This window comes from Mauremys reevesii, linkage group 21, assembly GCF_016161935.1.
Source record: "Mauremys reevesii isolate NIE-2019 linkage group 21, ASM1616193v1, whole genome shotgun sequence".
In the NCBI taxonomy this organism is placed as follows: Eukaryota; Metazoa; Chordata; order Testudines; family Geoemydidae; genus Mauremys; species Mauremys reevesii.
Genome location: NC_052643.1, coordinates 18,856,251 through 18,883,219, shown reverse-complemented (window position 1 = coordinate 18,883,219; position 26,969 = coordinate 18,856,251). Strand labels below are relative to the sequence as shown.

The 26,969-nt window shown below is 64.8% G+C and overlaps 1 protein-coding gene across 10 annotated transcripts in view; it reads left to right on the top strand.

Moving 5' to 3' along the window:
• Nucleotides 1-22,366, top strand: part of PLEKHG5 (pleckstrin homology and RhoGEF domain containing G5) — a 100,431-nt gene extending 78,065 nt beyond the window's left edge. For 9 of the 10 annotated variants that reach the window (XM_039509439.1, XM_039509447.1, XM_039509438.1 and 6 more), the window contains 20 exons: nucleotides 1,829-1,958; nucleotides 2,460-2,562; nucleotides 2,916-2,976; nucleotides 3,540-3,631; nucleotides 4,510-4,646; nucleotides 5,475-5,638; nucleotides 12,308-12,493; nucleotides 13,500-13,670; nucleotides 15,290-15,385; nucleotides 15,766-15,816; nucleotides 16,827-16,976; nucleotides 17,073-17,183; nucleotides 17,267-17,416; nucleotides 17,810-17,947; nucleotides 18,035-18,154; nucleotides 18,455-18,587; nucleotides 19,256-19,371; nucleotides 20,450-20,607; nucleotides 20,887-21,843; nucleotides 22,137-22,366. In XM_039509439.1, coding sequence (XP_039365373.1) covers nucleotides 1,829-1,958; nucleotides 2,460-2,562; nucleotides 2,916-2,976; nucleotides 3,540-3,631; nucleotides 4,510-4,646; nucleotides 5,475-5,638; nucleotides 12,308-12,493; nucleotides 13,500-13,670; nucleotides 15,290-15,385; nucleotides 15,766-15,816; nucleotides 16,827-16,976; nucleotides 17,073-17,183; nucleotides 17,267-17,416; nucleotides 17,810-17,947; nucleotides 18,035-18,154; nucleotides 18,455-18,587; nucleotides 19,256-19,371; nucleotides 20,450-20,607; nucleotides 20,887-21,843; nucleotides 22,137-22,146 — 3,234 coding nt within the window. In that variant the 3' untranslated portion in view covers nucleotides 22,147-22,366. Of the gene's footprint in view, nucleotides 1-280; nucleotides 348-1,828; nucleotides 1,959-2,459; nucleotides 2,563-2,915; nucleotides 2,977-3,539; nucleotides 3,632-4,509; nucleotides 4,647-5,474; nucleotides 5,639-12,307; nucleotides 12,494-13,499; nucleotides 13,671-15,289; nucleotides 15,386-15,765; nucleotides 15,817-16,826; nucleotides 16,977-17,072; nucleotides 17,184-17,266; nucleotides 17,417-17,809; nucleotides 17,948-18,034; nucleotides 18,155-18,454; nucleotides 18,588-19,255; nucleotides 19,372-20,449; nucleotides 20,608-20,886; nucleotides 21,844-22,136 lie in introns of those variants that run through there. The other variant, XM_039509441.1, reaches the window with a different exon arrangement.
• Nucleotides 22,367-26,969: the final 4,603 nt, after the last annotated feature.

Below are 26,969 nucleotides of genomic sequence, written 5' to 3'. Positions count from 1 at the left end.
ATCGCCCGGGGACTCCGTGACAAGGCCTCAGCTGTGTGTTTAAAAATAACCGCTCTCGCTGTGACGTGTAGTGGCCCAAAGGAGGCTCAGGCCCAGCGCACAATCGGAGGAAATGGATCTGCTCGCAAGCATTGTTTCGCTGCAGACACTTGTTTCCTTAATCCTGCCATGGGGACACCGATATTTCAAACACAAGGCAGCTTCCAGAGCGAGCCGGCCGCTGCTTCTGCATGCCGGGCGTTTGGGATACAATAGCTATCGGCCCAGGAAAGCTAGGCTGGCGATCTAGGGCTTAGTCCGGCCGGCAGCGCGGGGGGTGCCTGGCCCAGCCGCTGGGAGCCATGGCCGTGAGTATGGTGGGGTGGAGGCAGGGAGGGGGGCTGGGGTCTGTGCTGAGAGGTGAGATGGGTAGTACAGGAGTGCGGTGGGCCAGCACATCCTTTCCCAGCAAGGGTCCGTCTGCCTCCCGAGTCCCATCCTCTGATCACACGTCTCCTCCCCGGGGAGTGTCTCCAAGCAGGGACACGGCCATGGGGATGGCTCCTTGGTCTCACCCTCTAGCACTGAGTCAGAGCAGGAACCAAGCACCGTCGCTGCCTAGCCCAGTGGCTACAGGAAGCAGTAGCCTCTGCAGAGGGACAGCCCGTGCCCTGCTCCTCTGTCTGTCTCCCTGTCTCAGGCTCAGAGCCCTGGGGCCGTCCCAGGGGCCACAGGGCCTTTGCTTGGTGCCGTATGGCCAGGCAGTTTCTAACGGCTCGGGAGATCTGACTGTGGGAGAGAAAAGTTCCCTTTGCCTGTGGTCCCTGCTGGCCTGTGCCCTGATCTCCCAGGCTGGCTGCCGGTGCCTGGCCTGGCCTGGCCCAGCCCGGCCTGAACTGACCTTGGGCGAGGTTTCGTGTGAGTGTAGGCTGCAGGGGCAGACAGAGCTGAGACCACTAACTGTGGATGCCCAGCAAGCTCCTGTAGCTTGGTGTAAATGGGCCTCCTGAGCGTCCCCTGGGGCCATACTACAGGCAGCCGGCCTCAGTTTCCCCCTTGGACTCCTCAAATAAAACTTCTCCCAGGCTTTTGTGGTAAAATATACCCGTTCTTAGGGGCTGGGTTGATTAATATAAAATAAACCCCAAACCTAACTCCAAATCCCAGAACCAAGTCTGTCCAACAGCCCACCCCAAACAAGGTGTCTCTCGGGGCCCTTCCTGCTTTGGCAGGCCACTCCCAGGCCCTGCCTGGCTGGCGTCTGTCCTACCTTCCAGGAGACTCAGCCAGCGCTGGCTTGCTCCCTGCACACTCCCCCTTCGCTGCAGCTTCCTGCCCAGCTTTGCCGGGAAATCACCTGACCTCTCCCAGGTGTGGCTCCTCGTCACCAGGGCTGGCTGGCCCCAGGCCTGCCACCCTGCTCCCCTAGGGCAAGTGAAGCTCCTTCCCTTGGGAGTGAGGGGAGGTGCCTGTCAGAGGGGCCTTTGGGCCCCACTCTCATTGCCAGGCCCAGGAGCTGGACCATCTCTGTGGGTTAGAACCACTTCTGGGCTGTGCCTGGCGGCCCTGCCCCCCGGGCATGGGGGAGCAGCTGGAGCACAGTGGCATTCTGGTCATGGCCTGAGGCCCGTAAGGGGGTGGCATGGGGGGTATGCCGGGGAGGTGTCTGGCTCTCTGCCTGCCAGTGGCTGGATCTGCTGGCACTGAGCTCCCTTTACCGCAGGGAGCAGTGAAGGGACCCCAGTGTAACCAGCAGGCAGCCTGGTCTCTGGCTCACCCTGCACCTCCAGCCCGCTGGCTCCTGGGTAGCGGGTCAGGGCTCTGTCCAATGGCCTCTCTCCTCTCGCAGGTATGTCACCACGCCGAGTGCCAGCAGCTGAACCACAACAATCCCTTGAACCTGTGTGAGGCCTGCGACCGCAAGTTCCACGGCATCATGCACTTCGACGGGCACATCCGCTTCGACCTGCCCCCCCAAGGTGAGAGCTGGGAGCCCTGGGTGCGATGGGGGCCGGGGCCTGGTGAACATAACCCTCCTCCCCCGCAGGGCACTGCCAGCAATGGTGCTCCCACCTCAGCGGGCCTCGTCCCTCGGGCTCCTCCTCCCCGCTGCGGGGATTTGCCCTGTTCTCATCCCGGGGGCCTGTTCCCAAGGGCTCAGAATCCCCAAATCCTCCCCTGTGGAGCCCCACCATGCCAAATGCCGCTCAGCAGGGCTTCTCGCTAGCAGAGCACCAGGCAGGCAGGGGAACGGATCCTCGTGGATGGCGTGGCCTGTCAGCAGAGGGAGCAGTGATGGCTCTGTTGGCAGAGGGGTTTGCTGCCCCCGGAAGCAGCAGGAGAGGCTTCCCCGTGCAGCTGCAAAGGCCCCAGTCTCCTGGCCCTAGAGCTGCTGAGCAGGGGTGCTGAGCCTCGACCTGTGCCCAGGGCCTGACGGGGCTCGGTCTCCTGGGTGACTCCTCCGTCTTTCCTGGTTGCAGGTTCCATTCTGGCCCGGAACGTATCCACGCGGTCATGCCCCCCACGCACCAGCCCTGCCTCCGACGTGGAGGAGGAGGACGAAGGGCTAGTGGATGGGAAAGGGTGAGTATGTTCATGTGACGGGCTAGAGGAGGTGCTTCCATCTCCTTGGCAGCAGACAAGATGGGTCCCGGGGGCAGCGGGGCCCAGGGGGCAGCTGCACTTAACAATCAAGACACAAGGTCTGAGGCTGCAGAGTATGTTCTGGATGCGCTGATGCATTCCCAGGGCCGGGGGCTTGTCTGAAGGACTGAACGAACCACTGCAGAGCGCTGCCTTGCTCTGTGCAGGGGGTCACTCAGCACCCAGGTCCCGGTGTGTGGTGGGGCATGGGGCTCTCTCACCGCCATCGCTCGTGCCAGCCCCAGGCTCTGCGTGCCAGGCGATCCCTGTAACCGTATGTTTGTGCCGTGCAGGGACAAGAAGAGCTCGGCGCTGAAGCTCCCCAAGAAGAAAGCCCGGCGCAGACACACGGATGTAAGGAGCCCAGCGTTGGTTCTTGCCTTGTGACTCGCAGGGCCCTGGCAGCTGGCTCTGGGCATGGAACCAGAGCCTTGGAGCAAGTGTCCTGTGCTGGGCCTGGGGGGCCTCGTTTGGGATGCCGTGAGGTCCGGCGCTCAGCAGCTCTGGCTTGAAGGGCAGCAGGGGAGCCTAGCCTGCCCGCTGCAGTCTGTCTGTCCCAGCTCCTCACAGAGGCCAGAGCGTGGGGGACCCCACCAGTGACAGGCCCCCATCCCCAATTCTAGCGAGGAATCCATCCCCCGGCTCTCACTGCGTAGCAGGGCCTCTGCCAACGGTGCCATCTGCAGGGTGCGGGCGAGCAGGGCCCCCCACCGGGGTGGATTCCCCAGCCAGCTCTGGCACTGCTGTGCAAGGAGACAGGCCGGGGCTTAGGAGGGGGCCAGGGAGTTGCACAGATTCGGGGGGTTGATGGTCAGGCAGGTGGAAGTCGGGGGCACCAACCCTGCAGGATGTAGGGCTGGCTCTGGGTCCATGGTGCTTGGGCAAGGGCTGGGCTAACTCCTGCCCCCTCCCCCCAGGATCCCAGTAAAGAGTGTTTCACCCTGAAGTTCGATTTGAACGTGGACATAGAAACAGAGATCGTCCCGGCCATGAAGAAGAAATCCCTGGGGTGAGTCGTGGCCACCTAGCTAGACACTGGCTGGGACCCTGGGACTGCTCCTGGGGTGTGACTCCAGGTGCCGTGCACAGACCCGGGGTCCCGGCATGAGCAGCTGTGGACTCTAACCCTGATGCAGGAGCTGGTGTGCCCTTGCCACTGCCCAGGGCTCCTTGCCTCCCCGAAGCTCCCTGCACGCTTCGGCCCCTTGCCCTGGCTTCCCTGGGCTCAGGCGGGTGCCACTGACTAGTGACTGCCCAGGTGCCCTGCCCAGGGCCTGCTGGCTCACCCTGCACTGAAGCTCTGGAGGGACCCCAGGACTGGCACCGCCCATCGTGGTGCTTTGCTGAGGGGTGTCCTGGAGCTGTATCAGGGACTTGTCACCCACTGTGCCTGTCTGGGGTGCCTGGGAAGAAACCAGCTCCGTTCCCCACCTGAGTCCCTGCCTGCCGAGTCTTCTGCTCCCCACGGTCATCACCTCTCAGAGCCATCTTCACAGCCCCTCTCCCGGGACCAGTGACGGATTACCCTGCAGAGTCCCCTGCCAGCTTCTCCTCCCATGTGTTCTGAGCAGGGTGTCGGTGGCTCTCGCCAGCTGCCGAGGCCGAGAGCGGTGCCCTCCCCAGCCACCAGCTGAGCGTGTTTGGCACAGGCCTGCTCGCAGGCAGGTTGCTTTGGGGAGAGCGTCGTGGAGCTCCCAGGCCTGCAGGGTGGCAAGTGGCGGCAGCAGCAGGAGCCCGGTGCGGGTCCCCAGGCTGCCCGCCGAGCTCCTGCCCAGCGCACTGTGCCCGGCCAGCGTTCCTGTTCCGAGTGGGCACGGGACCCTCTTCCCTGAGCCCAGCCCCGGGGCAGGGAGCAACTTGTGGCAACGTCTCTTTCTCTGCCCCCAGGGAGGTGCTGCTGCCGGTGTTCGAGAGGAAAGGCATTGAGCTGGCGAAGGTGGATATTTATCTGGATCAGTCCAACACGCCTCTGTCGCTCAGCTTTGAGGCGTACCGCTTCGGGGGACACTACCTGAGAGTGAAAGGTGTGTGTCCCCTGGCTCGGCGGGAGCGGGGATGCCCCCAGCGCAGAGCCCACGTGCTTCAGGAAGTGGCTCTTGGGGGGATGTTCAGCTGCTGCCCTCTAGGCTCTAGGTCCATGGCGTCCCGAGCTGCATAGGGAATGGGGTTTGGGACGTTCCCATTCAGCCCAGGTCAGGGCTGGCGTGGTTCACATCCAGCCTCTGCCCAGCGAGCGAGAGAAGGAGTCAGTGTGCTGAGCTGCCTTGGGCCAGCGCGGGCAGCCTTTCCAGCCTGCAGGGTGGGGGCGGCTGAGTTTGCGCCTGGGGCAGGGGGCCAGGCCTCGCTCAAAGTGGCTCCCAGCTGCATGTCCCATTCCATATCCCCTGGGGGAGCCAGGGGGGGAAGGCAGGGCCCTGTGTTATTCCTGCAGTGTCCAGCAGGGGTCACCATCTGAGCAGGGCAGCAGCGTCCGCACCTGGAGAGGATGCAGCCCCCCTGGAGTGCACTCTGCTGTGTGGCAGGGAGGGCGAGGCGAGCTGTGCCCAGCGGGCGCCGGTCGGTGGCGTGGGCGGTTGGGTCGGGCTGAGCATGCTGGACCTGGGACAGCCCTGGGGAGGTAGGAGTGTCCGCCACGCCCTGCCATGGTGGGGACCCGCTGGGGCTGGGCAGCCATTGCAGTCTGCAGAGCCGTGTGCCCAGGATGTGCGCGCCTGGCACGTCCCATGGACGCTGGGTGAGCCGTGCTGCCCCTGGGCCAGGAGCCACGGGGGTCGCGCCGTTACCCAGAGCAATCGCTTGGGTGCTGAGGGTCGTGCCCGTCGGCTGACCCCCTGCCCTGCGCTCCCTCACAGCCAAACCCGGCGATGAGCTCAAGGTGGAGCAGGCCGTGAAAGACTTCAAATCGCTGAGTCTGCCCATCATCCGCTCCTCAGGCTCCGCCTCCACCTTCCTCTTCACCCCCGCCGGGGAGAGACTGGACCAGTCGCCCTGCCGCCGGGAGAGCATGGACGTCCTGGTGAGTTGGGAGGGAGTGCCAGCCTGGCGCCCGGGCGGCGGCTGGGCTGGGGGCTCAGCAGAGCTGTTGGGACCTGGGGAGGTGACTATGGGGGCCCCATACCAAACATTTTGCTGAGACAAATCTGTCCGATGTCCTGAGCAGTGGGCAGATGAATTCTAGGAGCTGACACTGAAGGTGGTGCTCACCTCTGTGGACAATGTGGCTTCTCTGCAGAGCAGTGGGGTTCTTGCTGTGAAACAGCCGAGTGGCCCAGCCCGCAGCTTGCAGAGGCGGGTGCTCGGCAGGTCATTGCTGTGGGCCCTCTGTCGCCCCCCTGGCCTCCGGGGTGCTGTCTCCTCTCTGTTGAACCTTGAGCACTGTGGCTGGGTCTCAGGGATGTCTCTCCCTATCAGGGAGCAAACCCATAAGATCAAGATAGAGACAATAAATGGAGCTGTTGATGGGCAATTGTTTGTTTGGCAAGCAAAGGTTTCAGCTTATCCCTCTGCCTGATACGGGGAATCTCAGTCAACAAACAGCTCCTCCATCCAGCAATCAGCAGCATTTGTCCCCCGCCTGCCTGGCCGGCAGGGCTGCACATGGCCTGGGTCGAGCTGGCCCTGCCCCGCACAGGGAAAGCCCCAGGGTTCCAGGTGGAGCTGGGCAGGAAATGGTTCTCCCCTCCCGGAAGAATTGGAGATTTCAGAAAAGGTTCCCATGGCGAATCGGGCTGGAACGTTAGAACGGCGAGAATGTCGGGGAGCGAAACGTGGCTGTGGCTCCTGTCAGTGGAAACGGGTTACTAGGATTCCGACCTTTTTCATTTTTTGAACACTTTATAAATTATGAATGAACTTGCATTTCGAAACGGGACGTCAGTTTGAACTGAAAACCAGAACTTTTCATTTTGAAAACAGGAACAGGATGTTTCAGCAATTTCAAAACATTGTCAGCTCATCAAACCCAGCCCTATCCAGGAAAATCAGCTTTTTCTGGTGAAAAACTTTTGTTGAAAAACTCCCGCCCAGCTGTAATTCTAGGTGCGTGCTGCTCAGGCGCCACTTACCTTGGCTCACACCTGCTCAGGTGGATCTGCCCTGTCTGCTCAGGCTGTCTGATGCTCACGTGGATCCACTCATGGTTTCCAGGGTGCAGACACCTCCTGAAATATTGGCTTGTTTTCCAGTCATTAACAGACCTCTACAGCATCTGTGCCCACTGAGCCCTGAAATGCGGCTGCCTCTGGGCTGGGATGCAGCAGTAACACTATGCAAGAGATTCCTGCTGGGGCAGGATAATTTCTCCAGCCGACAGCCGTGGGTTTGGGTTTGGGTTTGTGTGAGGTGCTTGGGACTTCTGCTGGGAATATGGGGTAGAGCTGGGCTGGAACAGCTTCCTTTCCCTGCAGCCCAGAGAGGCAAGTGCCCAAGCTACTGCCAGAGGTACAGTCTCAGGAGGAACCAGGCTGCTGAGCGAAGGGTCTGCTGAGAGGAGCTGCGGGGCCTGGGGCAGGCGCCTGCATCTGCTCCCCCTGCGGTGTCTGGGGTGCTGCTGGGGAGCGGCTGAGGGGGGACAGTGTGAGTGCCAGTGGTGGTTCCCAAGTCCCGAGGGTGAGGGCAGGCCTGGGAGTGGGGCGGGCGGAACAGCAAGAGCTGGGGCACTGGGCAGTGTGGAGCCAGCCCGGCTCAACTGGGGTTTCCCCCTCAGCCTGCTGGCGTTTGCCAAGCCGAGGAGGAAGCGTGTGTCTGTGGCCACATCCCCCAAGATGCTGCAGCTCCATCTCCCCCACGTCTGGGCTGGGCTCTGCCTCCTGGCTAGCCTGGGGCCCAAGCGTGTCGGCAGGGCCCGTGCGGCACCGTGTGGTGGTGGTGCTGTGGTACACGACAGTCCAGGCCAGTCAGTGGGTCTTCCCAGCACAGCCTCCAAGGGGGGAGCGTCTGGGAGGGCTCAGGTGAGTCGGATGAGATGGGAGTGGGGTCAGACGCAGTCAGACGTGACTCTCAGCCAGCCAGTAACAGAGAGGTTTATTCGATGACAGGAACAGGGTCTAAAACAGAGCTTGTAGGTACCGCGAACCGGACCCCTCAGCTGGGTCCATTCTGAGGCCCAGTGAGCCAGACCCCCACGTCTGCCCTCACTCCTCGTCCCCAGCCAACTCCCAAACTGAAACCCCCTCCTCTCTGCTGAGTTCCTTTCCTGGGCTAGGAGGTCACCTGATCTTTTTGTTCTCCCACACCTTTAGCATCCCCTTGCAGGGGGGAAGGGCCTGGCCATTAGTTGCCAGGGAGACAGAGTGTCAGTGATTTATGCACACTGGCCTTTATCCCACCACCTAGAGACTTAAGAAATGCAGAGGGGAAACCGAGGCAGCCACACAGTATTCAGAGGAAACATTAAGAACATTCCCACCTCGTCACACCTTGGTCAGGAGGCAGAGCAATCTCTGGCAGGGAATGTGCTTGAGCGGGGGGTAGAGGGGAGCAGGCTGCCCCAGTGCTGGGGGCCAGGGGCTGGCTGCCCCAGTGACAGACCTGTGCACCGGCAAGCAGCAGCCCTCCCTGTTCCCTGAGTGGGGGGGTGGGGTTTGGATCTGAGTTCCTGTGTGTGCCATTCGTATGCACTGTGGGGTTTCCGCCAGTGGGGGCCGGCTGGACAGGGTGCCTCAGCGTGTCCAGCTCGTCCCGAAGGCTGGGAAATTCCAGTGGGGGCTGCTCCCCGCGTGCTGTCCAGGTGTGGCTCTCCCAGTCCTGACAAGCTGCTAGGCCAGGAGTGCTGTGGTCACGGGGGCGTCCCGGCCTGGCCGCCCCAGGGCCATTCTAGAGCAAGCCAGGACAGAGCTCCCCGCCTGCTGCCACTGCAGGCCCAGGCCTGCACTTCGCTCACTGGGCAGCTGTTCTCCCTGCAGCAGAGGCTTCTCCTGCCAGGGCAGGTGTCCCTCACCTGGCTCACAGGCTGATTGACAGGGTGTGGCTGTCAGAGGCAGCCCCGGCCCCTGCAGTTCATGCTCAGAGCGGGTGGGTGCTTTCTGCGTGGGGTTGGGCTGCTGGTGAGAATCGCACTGGGGACCTGTGGCTGGATCATTTGCCCTTCAGGGCCTCCCTGGGCCTCTCCCATTCTGCCTCAGTGCTCAGGAGGGAGCCCTGGTCCCCGGAGGGGATTATTTCCTGTGCGGCCTGGCCCGCTGCGTGGACTGGGCTTCCCCCGCCTCACTCCGCTTGGCATGAAGGAAAAGCCTCTGAGCATCAGCATGGCCTTTGGCCGGCTCATGGTCGGGAAGAGCTGGCCCCACCTGTGTTCTGGGAGTGAGAGGGACGTGGCCGTCCTGTCCGTGTGCCCCATCGACGTGGGCTTCCAGGTGAGTGGCTGGGGCGTCAGGTGGGCAGGGGGCTGCTGCTCTGGGTATCTGCTTGGATTTCAGCAGAGTGTACAGGCCGCAGTGATCCCAGCAGAGAGCCAGACGCAGAAGCAGTCTCAGGGCCTGCCAGGAGGGAGGGTGGGACTCAGCACATCTGGGTTACTTAGTCTGTAAGGTCTTTGGGGCAGGATCTCTGTGTGTACTGCCCCTGGGCCAGCCTTAGCAAAACAAACAATTCTTCCTGGCTCTGCCCCGGGCTCCCCGTGACGTTGGGCGGCCCCTCGGCTCCCCAGCGGGGTTGTGGTGATGGGGTCGGCTGAGGACAGCGTGTGCATATCTGCCCCAGGAGGGGGAGGAAATGCAGCCAGCTGTCGTCTTTGCCCCCCAGTAGGAACCGGCAGGGACGGGCTCCCCTGGCCGCTCAGAGAGCCTGCAGGAGCATGGCTGTGGAGTAGCGGCAGGGCTCTGCTGAGCGATGCCCCTTGCTGGGCGTGGATTGGCCAGGCGCACGCAGGGCTGGCTGCAGTGGCGCATAACAAGGCAGGCCATGGTTTGAATCCCCCGGGTCGGGGGTTGGCCCGTGTGCAGAACTCTGCCCTGGGTCTGCTTTTACAATGGCTGCTGTTTGAGGGGCTGATCCAGGGCTCGGCTGGGCCTGTGTCTGAGTGAGGGGAGATGGGAGTGTGGCAGGGGCAGACAGCAGGGCTTGTGCAGTTACTGCAGATGGGCAGCCTGGCCCCAGGAGTGAACTGTCTCCCGCCTGGGGAGAAGTTTGGCTGGGTCGTACCCCTGTGTCTGATGCTGGGAGGCCATACCAGGCCTGGCCCAGCTGGGCGCTGCAAGAAACCAGCAGAGGGGTGGGAGGACGGTGGCTTTGCAGGGAGAGTCGGAGGAGGATAGAGACGCTTGTGCACTTCGGGGAGCTGCAGGTCTAGCTGGGGGTCCAGCTGCTGGAAGGGACCAGGAGGAGCCTGAAGTGCACTGGGTTGATCTGAGGCTGCCCAGCTGGGCTTCATGTCTGACCACGCCCCTGGCCCTGTGTCTAACACCTGGCCTGCAGCCTGCCAGAGCGTTGCCATCTCCGCTGTGCCGTGCCTGGGGAGTGACTGCGAGCTCTGGGTATCTCCCTCGGGCCGGGAAGGCAGCTGGGAGTCAGTGGTTTGCTGTGCACGCTGAGGGGCAGACAAGCTGTCAGAGATGCCAGGAGCTCAGCTCATGGCTGCCTTGGGGCTTTGGGGGAATGCAGAGCAGCCCCCCATGCGCCACGCTGCCGGCGTCCCAGTGCTCCTCTGATGAGCAGAAAGCCAAGGCCAGGCTCCAGTCCCTGCCATGCCCAGAACCCTGCTCTGCAAGCGCTGCTGAGGTGCCGTGCCCCCCTTCCCAGGGAGCGTGGGGTGCAGCGCCCAGGCTCAGCGCTGGCGGCCTCGCCAGTGAGGAGAGCCTACGATGACAGACTAGAGCAGGGTGTTCACCCAGCCAGCCTTCCCCACATGCCCACTACCTTTGGGGGCCTGTTTGGAGCCCAGCTCCAGCCCCCTGGGGCCTGGTTCCTGAGCACCCACAGCTCCCTGTGCAGCCGTCGGGCACAAGGCACCTTCAGGCCCCAGGCAGCCTGAGTGGGGCTGCTGAAAACATGGCCCAGGCCCAGGGCCGGTACGAGTGTTTGATTCCAGGAGCAGCCGGTGTGTGAGCAAACGCATGGAACGGACACAGCCCACCTGAGCACCAGCGGGGTGTGTGTGTAGACACCTGCCCCCTCTGTGCACGCACACACGTGCCCCACGGCCCCCGTCTGTGTGCGCGTAGGCGCTGCCTGCTCCGCTGCTGAGCGAGGGAACCAGCAGACAAGGGGAAAGAGGCAGCTCTGTCTGGGCGGATGGGGTGTGCTCTGTGCAGGAGGCAGACTGGCCGCCCGGGAAGGCCCTGCTGTCTGAAGGATGAGGAACCAGCTGAGCTTTCAGGGGTAGGGCGGGGGCCGATTTCCAGCTGAGCTCGCCCTGCTGCGTAGCCAGGTCCTGCGGCTGGGGGCACTGGAAAGCCAGGCTGAGCATGGGGAAGGGAGCCAGCTGAGACTCCTGGGCCTGGCTGCTGCCTGGCATGTTGGGCTGGCCCCAGGCAGTTTCCTTGGGGATAATCTCTAGGAGTTGATAGCCAGGATGGAGCCTTGCTTGAGACAGACAGGCCCTGGCAGCTCTTTTCTGGCTAATGATTGCTCAGGGCTGGTCTGAGCTAGCTCCAGCTTTGAGAAGCAGGCTGAGAATGCAGTGGGGTGGGGGGTAAACGGGGGTCTCCTAGCACCTCTGTCCTATGCCTGCAGATGGCTGCAGGCCCTGGCTTTCCAGAAGCTGCCGCGCCAGAGGAATGTCTCATTGCCGGGGCATCGCGAACTCCCTGCTCAGCAATGCAATGGCTCCTGAGGACTGGCGGCTTTTTGCATAGTGTTGACACAAGAGCAGCCCTCCCCCTCTCCCCACTCAGCCAGAGCCATGGGGCTGGGCATTCAGAGCTCCCTGGGCAGGCTGCCCCTCGCTGGCTCTCTGGCCTGCAGAGCTGCAGCTGCTGCTCTGGGAGGAGCCCGGTGCCTTTGTCCTGCATGCGAGACCCTTGGGATGAGCGCAGGGTTGCTCCAGACAAGGTGAGGGGCTGCTTGCTCCGTGTCCCGAGGGGTCTCGGAGCTGTGAGGGGCTTGGAGGGCCGAGCTTCGCACTGGCTGACCGCGCAGACCTGAGCCCATCTGCTCACCCATCCCTTGCTCCGCTTTGTGAGCGGTCTCGCTGCCTGCCTTGGAGGGCCAGTTCCTTTCCCACCGCCTCGTGGCAGCAGAGCTCTGGGGCTGGCTTTCTTCTCTGGCCCATTTCTCTGCCTGTCGGCTCGGGCTGGCCGGTGGTGACTGGGTTCCTGCAGGCGCTGGTCACGTGTAGCCAGTGTCCCAGGGCACTGGGCTGCAGCTGCAGCCCCCTTCCCACGTCAGCCTGCTTGGCAGGAGCGCCTGGCTGGCTCTGGGCACCCTCAGCCAGGGTGTCACTCGGGCAGCGCCTGGACGGCACAGGAGCCCGCGGCAGCTGTCCTGCTCCAAGACTGGCAAGGCCCTGCTGTGGGTTGGGGAGGGATTGGGGCAGCCCTGGGGGCTTTGTGCACTGCACCCTCTGCCTGGCAGGCTGAGCTGCCGCCCGCCTCCTTCACCTGCGGCTGGAGGGTTACGGGCTCCCCGAGGCGTGCAGAGCCCAGGTGGGGGCCGGATGGGGCAGCCCTGGCCCCTGCCCGGGGCTGTTTGTGTGATTCGCCCCGATCTTGGCAGCCCCTGCAGTGTCTCTCTCTGGTTGGAATTCCAGGCCCCAGGGCGGAAGCGGAAGAACATGAACGAGTTTCTGGGTGATTCCAGCATCCCGGGCCAGGACCCCCTGCAGCACTTCAGCTGCTCCCTGCCCAGCAACGGCATCGATACGTGGAAGAATAGGGCTGCCAGTCGCTTCAGTGGCTTCTTTGGCTCCGGCGCGAGCACCGGCCCCTTCGGACGGGTACGTCAGCTGCTCGGCACCAGGCTCAGGCCTGTCCCTGCTCCCAGGGGCTCCCGAATTTCTGCTGTTGACTGGGATTAGGAGCAGCGCCTCCCGCATGGGCTCTGCTGGCTGCCGTGTGGGGTTCTTTGCTCAGGGAGGAGTTCTTGGGCACCAGGTTCTGCAGGGCAGAGCCGTGGGCTGTTGAGGGGATGCCGCTGACCACTCCTGTGTCTGGGAGGAGCAGTGTCATTCCAAGCCTCTGGCAGGTGTTGGCCTGTGTCCATGCACTTGCTGGGGTGCTGGGTTAGTTTGGAGCAGGAGGTCAGAGGTTGCTGAAGTTGGCAGAAATGGGCCTAACCCCAGGTGTCCTTGCCAGTGTCCAGAGCTGGCGGCAGGCACCTCCTGGACAAGCCACTTGGCGGGATTCTTTGTCTGCTCTCAGCCCAGCTAAGGAGACCTATGCAGAGCCGGGAGCTGCCTGGGTTTGGAAAGGGGGTGGGGTGGGGTTTGTTGGCTCTGCAGAACAGCAGTGGGGTCGGACCAGCAGGAACTGCTCTGAGAGCTCGGCTGCTGCTGGGTGCAGGCAGACAGCCAGCAGGAACTGCTCTGAGAGCTCGGCTGCTGCTGGGTGCAGGCAGACAGCAGGCTGCAGCAGAGTCGGGGCAGAGCTGGGGAGGGAGGGGCAACCTCCCGTCTGCCTCAGCTCCCCGTGCCCTTTGTGCTGGATTGAGGCCGGCTCCCGCAGGTGCCCACTGAGTCACTCAGGCCTGGCCTGGGGCTCCTTGCCGAGCGTCCTGGCACGAGGCCGGGAATCCCCTGTGCAGCGCACCTCAGCCGCCTGCCCCATCCCATTAGCCTCCCTTCCCGCCTGGCCCGGCGGGCGCTGTGCTCCACTGTACAGGAAGCTGGCGGCAGGCTCTGCAGCCCCTCGGGGGGACAGATCCTGTGAGCTCCTGAGCAATGGGAGAGGGCCCCTCCAATTGGAAGAACCCCCCTCGCCCACCGCTGTGCTCCTCTCCGCTAGGAGATGGATAAGATGGAGCAGCTGGAGAGCAAGCTGCACAGCTACAGCATCTTCGGCCTCCCCAAGCTCCCCCAGCAGCTCTGCTTTGACCAGGACTCCTGGGAGGAAGAGGAGGATGACACCAGCCTGTGCCTGGAAGACAGCTGGCAGGAGATCACCGAGGGCACGGAGGTGATGCTGGGCGTGTGTGGGGAGGGGGCTCTGGCTGGTGCAGAACATCCCAGCTGGGTGCTGGGGTCCTGGGGTGAGATTTCCCAGAGCAGCTCTCATACAGCCACACTGCTCCTGTTACCCCCCCCCCCATGGGCTGCTGGCTGGGGCCCACAGCTCCTGTTACCCCCCCCACCCCCCCCACCCCCATGGGCTGCTGGCCGGGGCCCACAGCGCCTGTTACCCCCCCACCCCCCACACCCCCATGGGCTGCTGGCCGGGGCCACACTGCTCCTGTTACTCCCCCCATCCCCCATGGGCTGCTGGCCGGGGCCCACAGCTCCTGTTACCCCCCCACCACCCCATGGGCTGCTGGCCGGGGCCCACAGCTCCTGTTACCCCCATGGGCTGCTGGCCGGGGCCCACAGCGCCTGTTACCCCCCCACCACCCCATGGGCTGCTGGCCGGGGCCCACTGCTCCTGTTACCCCCACACCCCCCATGGGCTGCTGGCCGGGGCCCACGGCGCCTGTTGCCCCCACCCCATGGGCTGCTGGCCGGGCCCACTGCTCCTGTTACCCCCACCCCCCATGGGCTGCGGGCCGGGGCCCACAGATCCTGTTTCCCCCCCCCACCCCCCATGGGCTGCTGGCCGGGGCCCACAGCTCCTGTTACCCCCCCACCACCCCATGGGCTGCTGGCCGGGGCCCACTGGTCCTGTTACCACCACACCCCATGGGCTGCTGGCCGGGCCCACTGCTCCTGTTACCCCCACCCCATGGGCTGCTGGCTGGGGCCCAGTGCTCCTGTTACCCCCACCCCCATGGGCTGCTGGCTGGGGCCCACTGCTCCTGTTACCCCCATGGGCTGCTGGCCGGGGCCCACAGCTCCTGTTACCCCCATGGGCTGCTGGCCACACTGCTCCTGTTACCCCCATGGGCTGCTGGCTGGGGCCCACAGCTCCTGTTACCCCCCCCCCCCCATGGGCTGCTGGCTGGGGCCCACAGCTCCTGTTACCCCCGCTCCATGGGCTGCTGGCCGAGCCACACTGCTCCTGTTACCCCCATGGGCTGCTGGCTGGGGCCCACAGCTCCTGTTACCCCCATGGGCTGCTGGGGCCCACAGCTCCTGTTACCCCCCCACCACCCACACCCCCATGGGCTGCTGGCCGGGGCCCAGTGCTCCTGTTACCCCCACACCCCCCCATGGGCTGCTGGCCGGGGCCCACAGCTCCGGTTACCCCCACCCCCATGGGCTGCTGGCGGGGGCCCACTGCTCCTGTTACCCCCACCCCCCATGGGCTGCTGGCCGGGCCCACTGCTCCTGTTACCCCCCCCACTCCCCCATGGGCTGCTGGCCGGGGCCCACTGCTCCTGTACACTAGGTGGCCAGGCAGGGGGAGCTGGATCTTCCCCCAAACACATTTCAGTGCCTTGGCCTCTCTCCCCCATCTGGGATGTTGCCCTGTGGGACTGGGATTCCGCTGGGCCCATGAGACGGGTCCTCTCCTCACATCCTGGCTGCCTGGCTCATGCGTGGGAGACGATGGCAGGCCGGAGGCTCGCTCCGTCCATCCTGCTCTCGGTGGGAACATCGCACTGTGCACAGCCCCATGGCGCTGACCCTTCTGCCCTTCTCCAGGCCCTGACGCGCCGGCAGTGCCACCAGCAGGAGGCCGTCTGGGAGCTGCTGCACACAGAAGCCACCTACATCCGGAAGCTGAAAGTGATCACAGACGTGAGTCTGCCCTGCCCGGCCTGGGGCCCTGGGAACGGGCAGAGCCAGGCTCTTGCCGGGCCCTTGCGGGGGCACGACGGGTGTGGGGCCAGGAGACCGTGACGTGCCCTTCCAGGGGCAGAGGGCTGAGCCAGGGCGCGGCGCTCACCAGTGCAGCATCTGGAGCCCCTGGCTGGCCGGGTCTGAGCCGTGCCCGGCCGTCAGCTCGCAGCCACAGCCCAGAGCTGGGCTGGGTCTGACTGGTGTCCGTCACGGCCTGCACCTCATGCAGCCGCCGGCCCCCAGTGTGGGGGACTGGTGGCCCGGTGGGGCATGGGCGTGCGTGGAGGGAGGGTCGGATGTGGGTGCTCTGCACTGCCTGCTCTCTACTCTCTTTGCAGCTCTTCCTCTGCTGCCTGCTGAACCTGCAGGAGTCAGGGCTGCTGTGTGAGGTAAGGGCCCAGCTACCCGTGGGGCTGGGGGCGGCAAGTCCATCATCGCCTGCGGGGTCCTCGCAGGCATTAGCCAGCCCCAGCCTCTGCCCCTCCCTCTGGGCCAGTGAGGGCCCCCAGGCTCTGCCTGGGAGGAGCTCCCCGGGCAGCCCCGCCCCAGGATGGGAGGAGCTCCCCGGGCAGCCCCGCCCCAGGATGGGAGGAGCTCCCCGGGCAGCCCCGCCCGATGATGGGAGGAGCTCCCGGGCAGCCCCGCCCCAGGATGGGAGGAGCTCCCGGGCAGCCCCGCCCCATGATGGGAGGAGCTCCCCGGGCAGCCCCGCCCCAGGATGGGAGGAGCTCCCCGGGCAGCCCCGCCCCAGGATGGGAGGAGCTCCCCGGGCAGCCCCGCCCCAGGATGGGAGGAGCTCCCCGGGCAGCCCCGCCCCAGGATGGGAGGAGCTCCCCGGGCAGCCCCGCCCCAGGATGGGAGGAGCTCCCCGGGCAGCCCCGCCCCAGGATGGGAGGAGCTCCCCGGGCAGCCCCGCCCCAGGATGGGAGGAGCTCCCCGGGCAGCCCCGCCCCATGACGGGAGGAGGTCCCCGGGCAGCCCCACCCTGCTGTCGGACGGGGGCTGAGGTGGAGCCCTAGGGTGGAAAGTGTCATGTGGCGAGGATGGGAGGCTCCTGGGGCTGCAGCAGAGACACAGGGACCCCCCCCACCCCGTTAATGGTTGGAATTGGCCCTCTGGACCCTGAACCAGCAGCTTTGCTCGAGCTAATGGACAGTCCTTGAGCTGCGCTTGTAGCCTGGCCCCACGCCCACCGTGGGGCGGCAGGGCAATGCGGGCTGTGCGGCTCTGAGCAGCTGTCTTACCCTCCGGGTCACAGAGGCCCAGGAGCAGGGGGTCCCAGTACTGACATGGGGATCCGAGCGCCACTATCTGGCAAACCCTGCCTCTGCGTGCCCTGCCCGGGCTGGGCGGCCAGGGCATCACCAGAGCCCCACTGCACCCCTTGCTGTGCTTGCAGGTGGAAGCCGAGCGTCTGTTCAGCAACATCCAGGAGATTATCCAGCTGCACCGGGCCCTGTGGAGCGGCGTCATGGCCCCCATCCTGGAGAAGGCCAGGAAGAGCAAGGCGCTGCTGGACCCCGTGGACTTCCTAAAGGGATTCAAAATGGTGGGTGAGACCCCCCAGGTGCCGCTCGCTCTGCCACGGCTGCGCCTGGCGGGGAGGCGCCCGGGGCTCTGACCGGCCCTCTGGCTTGCCTTGCAGTTTGGCTCCCTCTTCAAGCCCTACATCCACTACTGCATGGAGGAGGAGGGCTGCATGGAGTACATGCGCACGCTGCTGCGGGACAACGAGCTCTTCCGGCTCTACGTGACGGTAAGGCCTGGAGCCAGGCGCACGCGTCGGGGTGAGACCAGGCCGCCCCCGAGTCGCTAACCCACCCGTCTCTCTGCTTCCAGTGGGCAGAGAAGCACAAGCAGTGCAACCGCCTGAAGCTCAGCGACATGCTGGTGAAGCCGCACCAGCGCCTCACCAAGTATCCGCTGCTGCTCAAGTCGGTGCTGAAGAAAACGGACGACCCTTGCACCCGGGACGCCATCATCACCATGGTAACCTGCCAGGGAGCGCGGGATGGGCCATGCCTCCCCGGGTAGACTGCCGCCAGCCAAGTCAGCGGCAGAGGGCATGCAGCCCGTGTCACTGCCGTGCCTTGGTGCTGGCAGCGGGTTCCCGTGTGCCCTTTCCCCAGGGCCAGGGTGGACGCTGCACAACGTGTGAATTTGCCCAAGCACCCGGGTCCCCATTCTGCAGCCAGTGCTGACTGTGTCTGGCAGGGTCGTCCATACTCTGCCTCCTGCCTCCGCAGGGCTCCTCGTCAAGCCTGCTGGACCAGGGCATGGGGCACAGGGCATGGGGCACAGGGCATGGGTCACGCCTGCTGCGCTAGGGGCTTCCCGCCCCCCGTTTCCCCTGTGCGCCTCTGACCGTTCCCCTTGTGACAGATCAATTCCGTGGAGCGGTTTATCAACCACGTGAACTCGCGGATGCGCCAGCGGCAGGAGCAGCAGAGGCTGGTGGCCATCCTCAGCCGGATTGACTCCTACGAGGTGGTGGACAGCAGCACGGAGGAGGTGGATAAGGTAGGGGCTGTGTGGGCAGGGGGCGTGCGGGCCAGGCTGGCCCCTGCCCCGCACCCCCTGACTGCGGCCTTTCTCTCTTGCTGGCAGCTCCTGAAGGAGTTCCTGCGCCTGGACCTGACGGCCCCCATCCCGGGCACCTCCCCTGAGGACACGCGGCAGCTCCTCCTGGAGGGGAGCTTGAAAATGAGGGAAGGTAAAGACAGCAAGGTGAGCAGTGCAGCCGGAGCGGAGCTCCCAAGCAGCCCCCGGGACCGGCCTGGCAATTACCTCAGCCAGGGCTTCCCTGGCCTGATGAGCTGGGGGCGGAGGGTGCAGCAGGTGTCCGTCCTCGCCCCGCAGTCTGCCCTGGCCCTGCTCGCGTCCCCGCCCAGGAGCGGGCTGGCCCTGGGAACTGCCCCCTGTGGGCATGGCTCGGTACCAGGACTCCCGGCACCTCACCTGCCCCCCTGCCCCAGCGCCTGGCTGCTCGGCAGGATCCCATGGGCCCTGTGCTCTCGCCCTCCCCAGATGGACGTTTACTGCTTCCTCTTCACGGATCTGTTCCTCATCACCAAGCCGGTGAAGAAGGCTGAGCGCACCAAGGTCATCCGGCAGCCGCTGCTCGTGGACAAGATCATCTGCCGGGAGCTCAAGGACCCCGGTGAGCACGCGGGGCTGGGATCCGAGAGCCAGGCACCCCTGGGCTCCTCTCCTCAGAGCCTGCCGCACGGCCCCCCCCTCTCCCCTAGCCCCTCGCAGCCCCTTTGAGCTGGAGGAGCTTCCTCTCTCTCGCCGTCCCCTGCCCTGCCAGCCTGCGGGCAGGAGACTGAATCCCGCTCCCAGCTGGCAGACTGAGGCGGCCAAGACACAGGGACTACTGACCCCCAAGTGCTCCCAGCCCCAGGGACCCCAGGGCCTCTGTGGAACCCACAGTGTGGGGAGCGACTGGCTCGGCTCCTGCCCTTCGTGTCTGGGCTCTTCCAGGCTGAGGGTCACCGGATGGGACAGCCACCCTCCTCCTCAGGGGAATCACCCAGCACTTCCCTCTGCGCCCTGCCCTCCTGCAGCATGACAGCACCGACGCCCCGGGGGCTCTGGCGCTGACAGATGCTGCAGCGTGATTTGTCCCTGGGCACTAGGCCCCTTCTGACTACGCATGGCCGAACCCTGAGCCCCTGTTCACTCTGCAGCTCTGGGGCCATCCATCCCAGCCTTGTCCGGAGAGCTGGCGTGTCTCCTTGCTTCCCCACGCTGGGCACTCGCCGTGTCTGCAGGAACTCGCCCGGGCCGGTGGGAGGTGCCTTTGCTCATGCTTGGTCCCCTTTGCAGGCTCCTTCCTCCTGATCTATCTCAACGAGCTGCGCAGCGCCGTGGGAGCCTACACCTTCCAGGCCAGCGGGCAGTCCCTGTGCCGCGGCTGGATCGAGGCACTGTACAATGCACAGGTGAGTCAGGAGCAAACACTTGCACATTTCCGCCAGGCCTGGGGTCCAAAGTGTCTGAGCTGAGCCACTGCAGCATCCCCGACCTGAGAGGCTGTGGGCGTTTCATGTGGTGCAAGCACCAGTGTGGGGTTTCCAACAGCAGCTCGGAGCATGTGCCCTTCTCTGAGATGGGGCCAGACAAAGGCCTGCCCTATGCAGAGCTGCAGAGAGACTGGGTGCACACGGGGACACAGGCAGCCCAACCACTGCCAAGGTGTCACCTCTCTGCCCCCAGGGTGATATTGTCCCCAGGAGCATTCAAAGCACAGTCCTGGGCGTCCGTTATCTCGCTGTAATCTCACCGCTTTCAGCAGTGGAGACAGCCATGGATCAGTGCAAACTTCCCCTGGAAGGGCCAGTGCCACAAGCTGTCATGCCCTGCAGGGAATCTCCCTTCTTTACCATTCCCCTCCCCGGGGCTGCCAATGGCAGGGCTGCGTCTAATAAACAGGTTTATTCGATGACAGGAACGGGGTCTAAAACAGAGCTTGTAGGTACAGAGAACGGGACCCCTCGGCCGCGTCCATCCTGGGGGGGCAGCGAGCCAGACACCCACGCCTCGTCCCCAGCCAGCTCCAAACTGACTCACCTCCAGCCCCTCCTCCTCTGGGCTTTGTTCCTTTCCCGGGCCAGGAGGTCACCTGATCTCTTTGTTCTCCAACACCTTCAGCTGGCACCTGAGGGGCCCAGGCCATGAGTTGCCAGGAGACAGGGTGTCGGCCATTTTCTGTCCAGACAGCATCACATCTGCCTCTAGGTCTCTGCAGCAATCACACCCCCTTCTCCCACCACCTAGATACTCAAGAAATGCATAGGGGAAACTGAGGCACTCACACAGTATTCAGAGAAAACTTTATGAACATTCCCACTTCATCACACAGGCGCAGTGCCAGGGCAGTGCCAGGTGCACACACAGCCCCTGATCTGGTCTGAGATGGGGATCAGCTCCCCATCTGGGAGCTGTCCTGTCCTGACAGCTGTGGGTTGGGGACGGCCATGTTCTCCTGTTCCTAAGCTGTGTCTTGCCCCTTCCCCACAGAACCTCCTGCAGCGGCTGCGTCTCCAGGAGCGGCAGCGTAGCCAGCGGCAGCATCTGCAGAGCCTGGAGGAGGGAGAGGACGGGGAGAGCGGGGCCTCGGCAGCCAGTTCACCCACCATCCTGCGCAGGAGCAGGAACAGCCTGGACTCCCAGCAATGGTACAACCCCCCCCCCCCCTCTACCCCAGGACTCAAGGGCCCCTCACAGTGCGGGACAGGGGAGACTGTCCAGCCGGCAGATGCAGTGTGCCAGGCGCTGCACGGCCTTGCAGGAGAGGTCTGGCACCTCGTGCCATCATGGCCCCAAGAACTCACCACGCCCAGTGCTGGCCGCTCCCCTAGCTCCTGCCCTGCTCCAGCGTGCCCCAGCCTGGTGCCAGCCATCCCTCCCTCCCTCCCAGCCCACAGCCCTGGCTGACTCTCCCCTTGCTCTTGCAGCCCGTCCGACGGTTCCACGGAGACCATCTCGGTGGTGGTGGTGGATGCCAGCGAGGAGCTCTCCTTCCCGGACTTGGAAGTGGGGCCGTTCAGCTCGCAGTCGGACGAGACCTCCATCAGCACCACTGCTTCATCCATCACCCCAACCCGGGAGCTGCTGGACGGGGGCGGGGAGCTTGCAGAGACACGCCCCACCCCCAGCTCCAATTGCCTGACGCTGGATTCCAGCGGCTGCAGGTCGGCGTCCATTGACAGCGCCTACGGCACCCTCTCCCCCACCTCCATCCAGGAGTTTGCTGAGGCGCAGCAGCTGGAGCCAGGGGCGGAGGATGGGGGACCCCTGCACGGGCAGCGCGCCCCCTCGCCCAAGCTGCGCCGCAGGACGCCCGTGCAGCTCCTGCCCTGCAAGGTGAAAGCACTCAAGTCCAAGTCGGAGGCCAGCCTGCTGCAGCTGATCCCAGCCTCACCCCCTCTCGCCCAGAGTAAGAGCCTCTGCAACCTCTTCACGGCTCCGGGCCAGGCCACGTTCCTGGCAGGCCCCAGCCAAGGACTTGCACGGCGTGAGGTCCCGGCTGGCTTCCAGAGGACTAGCAGGGCGGGTGCCCGGTCGGACTGCAGTAGCCTCGGCCTGAGCATCTGCAGCAGCAGCAGCGGCGGCTCCTCGTCGGAGCTCTCCGAGCCCGAGGAGCTGGTGTGTGCCACTGGCTTTGCTTACCCAGCCGAGAGCAAGGTGACGTCCCCTGCTGCACCTGGGCAGGAAGCTCCCCAAGCAGGGCCTGAGGGGGCGTCTGCCCCGTCCCGGGCTCCCAGCACCGCCGTGACCGAGTGCTGCCAGGAGCTGCCCCTTGCCCACCGGACACTGTCAGACCCGCAAGCGGCCCAGCACCGCAAGCTGACCCTGGCTCAGCTGTACAGGATCAGGACCACCTTGCTCCTCAACTCCACGCTGACGGCCTCGTAAGTGTCATGGGGCTCTCTCAGGCTAGCAGGGGCGGGCGCGTGGGGGGAGCCCACGGCCTCCTTGCACAGTCACAAGGATGCTTCCCCTCTCTCAGCCAGGCTGGGCCATTGCAGATCTTTCTCACCCACACGTGGGGGAAAGTCTGGGTTTTCCCATCAATCTCCTTCCCTGAGTGGCAGCCCCATGGCTCAGCATTTCTGAGATCAGCTCCCTGCGGTGGGCGGGAGGTGCCCTGGGGCTGTGAGCAGCCGGCTAAGAGCACCTCTGTCTGTCTGCTTGTCTCTTGCAGGGAGGTCTGAGAGCTGCAGGAGGCTCCAGGAGAGGAGCAGTGCTGCCAGTTCCGCCAACCCCCGACGATGGAGCACGAGCGCCCAGGGCCCTGGGAGATGTTAGGCCCCGAAAGCAGCGGCCAGCAGTGTGTCAAGGCTGCGTGTGGGTGGGAGAGAGACAGGGCGCAGGCGTATGGACAGAGGGAGGGGGTGTGTGCATGGGTGGGTGCATGTCTCTGTGGGGAGTGTGCGTGTGCAGGAGTGTGTGCATAGGGGGAGTGTGTGCGTATGCACGTGTGGGGAGTGTGTGTGCGTCTGTGGGAGTTTGTGTGGGGTGGGCGTGTGTGTGCATGTGGGGCGTGCGTGTGCATCTGTGGGAGTTTGTGTGCGCGTGTGGGGCATGTTTGTGCAACTGTGGGAGTTTGTGTGCGCGTGTGGGGCGTGTTTGTGCGACTGTGGGAGTTTGTATGTGTGAGTGGGGTGTGCGTGTGCATCTGTGGGAGTTTGTATGGGGGGGCGTGCGTGTGCGTCTGTGGGAGTTTGTGTGTGTGTGGGGAGTGCGTGTGCATCTGTGGGAGTTTGGGGGGGGCGTGCGTGTGCGTCGGTGGGAGTTTGTCTGGGGGGGCGTGCGTGTGCGTCTGTGGGAGTTTGTATGGGGGGGCGTGCGTGTGCGTCTGTGGGAGTTTGTGCACGTGTGGGGCATGCGTGTGCGTCTGTGGGAGTTTGTGTGTGTGTGGGAGTTTGTATGGGGGGGGCGTGCGTGTGCGTCTGTGGGAGTTTGTGCGTCTGTGGGAGTTTGGGGGTGTGTGTGCGTGTGCGTCTGCGGGAGTGTGGCTGCGCCTGGGGACAGACTCCAGGGAGCCGTGGCCTGGGCCCCTCCCGGAAGGGATGCGCTGGGGCTGGCCAGGGAGCCCCTCCTAGGCCGGGGCGGGCCGGAGCTGCTCCTTTGCACTGTGAATCCGGGGAGCCGCAGCACTGGAGCCCCTGCAGCTGCGCCTGAGAACTCTGGAGCCGAAGTCGGGCAGAGGGCGCCCCCTACAGGACCTCTGTTTCTCAGACGTCACTCGCTGTAGCAGAGCCCCGCAGTTGGGGCTGCCGGTGCTCGGAGAGTTCCTGACAGTCAGTGAGCAGTAACCAAATGCTGCCACTCGTCCTCGGAGAGCCCTGGTCCAGAGGGCTCTGCTGGGCTTCCGAACTCGCCCGTCCTGCCGCAGGCCTGCAGCCAGCTCCGAGCTGACAACTCCCCAGGGTCCGGCAGCGCAGGCTGGGACTTGTGAGCTGGGTGTGACTGCAGCCTTCCATGCACCGCTGGCCTGCGTCCCCATGCTGCCACGTTGTGTCAGGTTCAGCTAAAGCCAAACGCTACAGCAAAGACTGGGGCCTCCTGCCTGGCTGGGACCCCATTGTCAAGCTTCCCACTTCTCTGTGAACCGTCTCTGCAGTGAACTGTCTGTCGCAAGGGCTGCAGGGTGACACCTGCCCAGGCCCAGGAGGAGGGGGTTCTGAGTGTACTGCATTTGTGGTAGGCTGCATTTCCTGCAGCGGCACACAGCACCAATGCAGCTGGAAGGAAAGGGGCAGAGGGGACTAGCCAGAGCTTTTCCCCTTCCTCTAAGCTCACATGCCATTGCCAGTCTGCGGCCTGGCCGGCCTGGGAGCTCTCCTGAGGATGGCAGCTGTGTCCTGAAGGGGGTTGTGCTGCAGGAGCCAGAAGCAAAGGCCCTTTTAAATTCCATCCCTGGTGACCGTCCCACGAGAACACGAGCGCTCGCACTGCAGCAAGGAGCTAGACCAGGGCAGCCCCTGCCCACCGCCAGCCGCCACGGCTGCTTGGTCGGCTCCCCGCTGGGGTGAGTTGCTTCTCCCTGCTTGACCAAAGCTCCCCAAATGTGATTTTCCACTGAGGCTAACGCCCCGGGGGGCGGCGTTGTTACCGAGGCAGTGGGCTGGGTGACTCAGGCACTGGCACCAGGGAGTTGCGGTGGGTTTACCGAGGAAGGGATCGAAATGTTGGCAGTGGGCGAAGAGGGATGAGGGCTACAGTGAGAGGCACTGGCAGCGGGGCGCTACCATGGACACTGCACCCCGCTGGCCATGGGTGCGGCAAGGTCGCAGGGGCTAGGAAGCCGGGGCAGGCCGGGGAGCGGGGCTGATGTCAGACTGGGGAGGAGCATGGCTGGAGCCATCAGCACCACAGCTCCCCACTCCAGCTGCCTGCTCCCGGCCTCGCCTTTTGGCGGGAAGGAAAGGCTGGGGGTGGGGGTGCTGGGAGCAGCCTGGGGGCTGGGCTGCATGGTCCCGCTCCTGCTGGCTGCCCAGCTCGGCTGAGGGGGCGCTGCTGCTGCAGGGGTGGGGCTCTCCACGTCCTGGGGCGCTGGGTCCTCGGAGCAGCCTGTGGCTGTTACAGGGAACCACGGGCAGGCAGCCAGGCCAGGAGGGGCTGTGTATGGGGTGGCTAGCACAGAGGTGTGTGGAGAGAGACCAAAGGAGCCTGTAGGGAATGGGGGGGGGGGCACGGAGGGCCCTGTGCTGAATAGGGTTCCCACGGGTGGGAAAGGAGCGTTGGACCTGCCACCCTCCCACACTGGCCAGCACACACTGTGCTGGGAAGGGGGCATTGCCGTGGGGGCCTTGCGTAGGCCTCGCTCAGACCCCTGCCTCGGGGCACCGCTTTGGCCACCAGAGCTGGTCTCTGGAGCGGCAGCAGGAGGCTTGTGCAGCGAGCGCGCACCCAGCTCTTACCCCAGCGCGTCCCACTGCAGCCCAGGGAGGGAGACCACGTTTCCTTCCGCCTGGGCTCCCTGCACCAAGCCGTGGCCCTCTGCAGCTGGGGCCAGTGCTGCCTGGACGGCAGAGGGCAGGGCACTGCTGGCCTCGGTGCAGTTCGTCACACTTGGCTGCCAGCAGGCAGTGGAGGCTGCTGCAGAACGGCAGCACAGAGTGGGAAGGGACACGGGGCTGGGGGGCAGGTTCCTCTGCCCGGCCGTCCCAGTCCCGTGGGCACGCGCGCTCACCCCTGGATGTGTGTAGATAAAGTTGCATATTTATTAAGCTTGGTGTTGATTTTCTGGCTTGCGGCAGGGAAGCAGCGCTGCCTCCTTTTCCGGCTGGGCCGCGGGTTGGCCTGGGGGTGCAGGGCAGGAGCCCTCTCTTGGCTCTGGGGCTAGTCCATCGTGTGCATTGAACATTATCCCTGGGCTGGGCCGTTCCCACCGCCACAGCCTCCCGGGCGAAGCATTAAAGACAGAGCGTGTGCGCTCAGTCGTCATTTGTCCTGTAACAAGGGCAGGGGTGCGTTGGGGGCCCTGCAGCTGCCGGCTGGCAGTTACTCGCTCCGTGGGCTTTCGGGGGCTCAGGTGTTCTGGGGCCATGCAAAGCACTGCACTGCCCCGGTCCAGCTCAGCGTGGCCAACCTGGCCCCCTAGGAAACCAGAGCAGCCACTGCGTGTGCCCTGCAGCCCAGCCCCTCACACAGGACGAGGTGCAGAGCCTTGTGTCAGCCCCGTACCAGCCCCTGCTATTTCGGGCAGGCCGGCTCCAGAGCACCAGGCATTGGGCTTCCTGAGTCCAGTGCGGGCTGGGAGGTGGCGGAGCTGGGGTTAGGCACCATGGGGCAGGCAGGCAGCCGGGGGGTCCAGTTCCAGCCATTCTCCCATGAGCCTCTGTGCTTTTCCCTGGTGCTAGGCCCAAGGAGCAGAAGCTGGTGTAGGTAGTGCCAGCTTGGCCTGCGGTGCTGGGGGCCAGCCTGGCTCCACTGCTGTGGGAGAAAGCCCCTCCCTGCCCTGCTCCCAGGTGCCAGCCACAGGGGTGGTTTGACTTCTATATTTGGGGTGGGGGCAGCAGCTGGGCTGTGCGTGTGGGAGTTCCATGCCTGCCCGAGACTGGCAGTGGGGGGGGCAATGCCCCTGCCCCCCAGACTACACCCATGGTGCCAGCGTCCATGGCAGGAGGCTAGGGGTGAACACTCGGCTGCTTCTCTCCAGTCCGTGCAGGAGCCTGGGGCCAGGGCTCTGGGCTGCCGGACTAGGAGACGAGGCAGGCTGATCAAACTGCCGGGTTCTTTTTTAGAGTCTCCCCTTCCCTGGCTCCGTGGCGACACGAGCCCCTTGCCGGGGCAGTGGCAGTGGCATTAACCCAGCAGCTGGCCTGGGGGGTTAATGGCTTCCTGGGAAAGCTCCCAGCCCTCGTGTGAGGCCCCATCCCCCACCTGAAAATTGGGGTTTCCGCTCAACCCCTTTGTGACGTGCCTCCATTCGGCAGAAAGCACCACGTTTCCAGCCGTCGCTGGCGAGGGCAGAGGCTGGCGTGCTAGGACCCGGGCCAGGCCTTGGAGAGCAAAGCCGCAGGTAGCAGATGGCTGGGCCCCGGCCCCACCTCGGGTTGTGGCGCAGGGAGCCAGGGTGATGGTCTCAGCCAGGGCTGCAGGCTGGAGCCCTGGGCTGAGGGGTAGCGTTCGGGTGCATTTGCTGCCCTCTGCTGGGGACGGAGCTGCCCCTTCTTCACAGCCCCAAGGTGAGGGGTCCGTAGGCTCTCTGGGATCAGGGTCGGCCCTCAGTGTGTGGCTGCTGAGCAGAGCCTGCCCTGGAGCTCAGACTGCAGCTGGGCGCTGTGGGCTGTGAAGATGTTTAGCTGCCGCCTGGCAGCGCTTGTCCTGGCGAGGCAGGTTGCAGCAGAGCCCCAGGCCGGCCCCGCTGGGTCAAGGCTCTGGGCCTGGGCCTCACCTGCAATGGTTGGAGGAGGCTGGCTCCTGGCAGGGAGAGTCAGGAGCACCAGCCCTCTGCAGCAGTGCTGCCCCTCACCCCACCTGACTGCTTCCATGCCAGCTAGGCCCCTCCCCACTCTCGCGCCGCCCT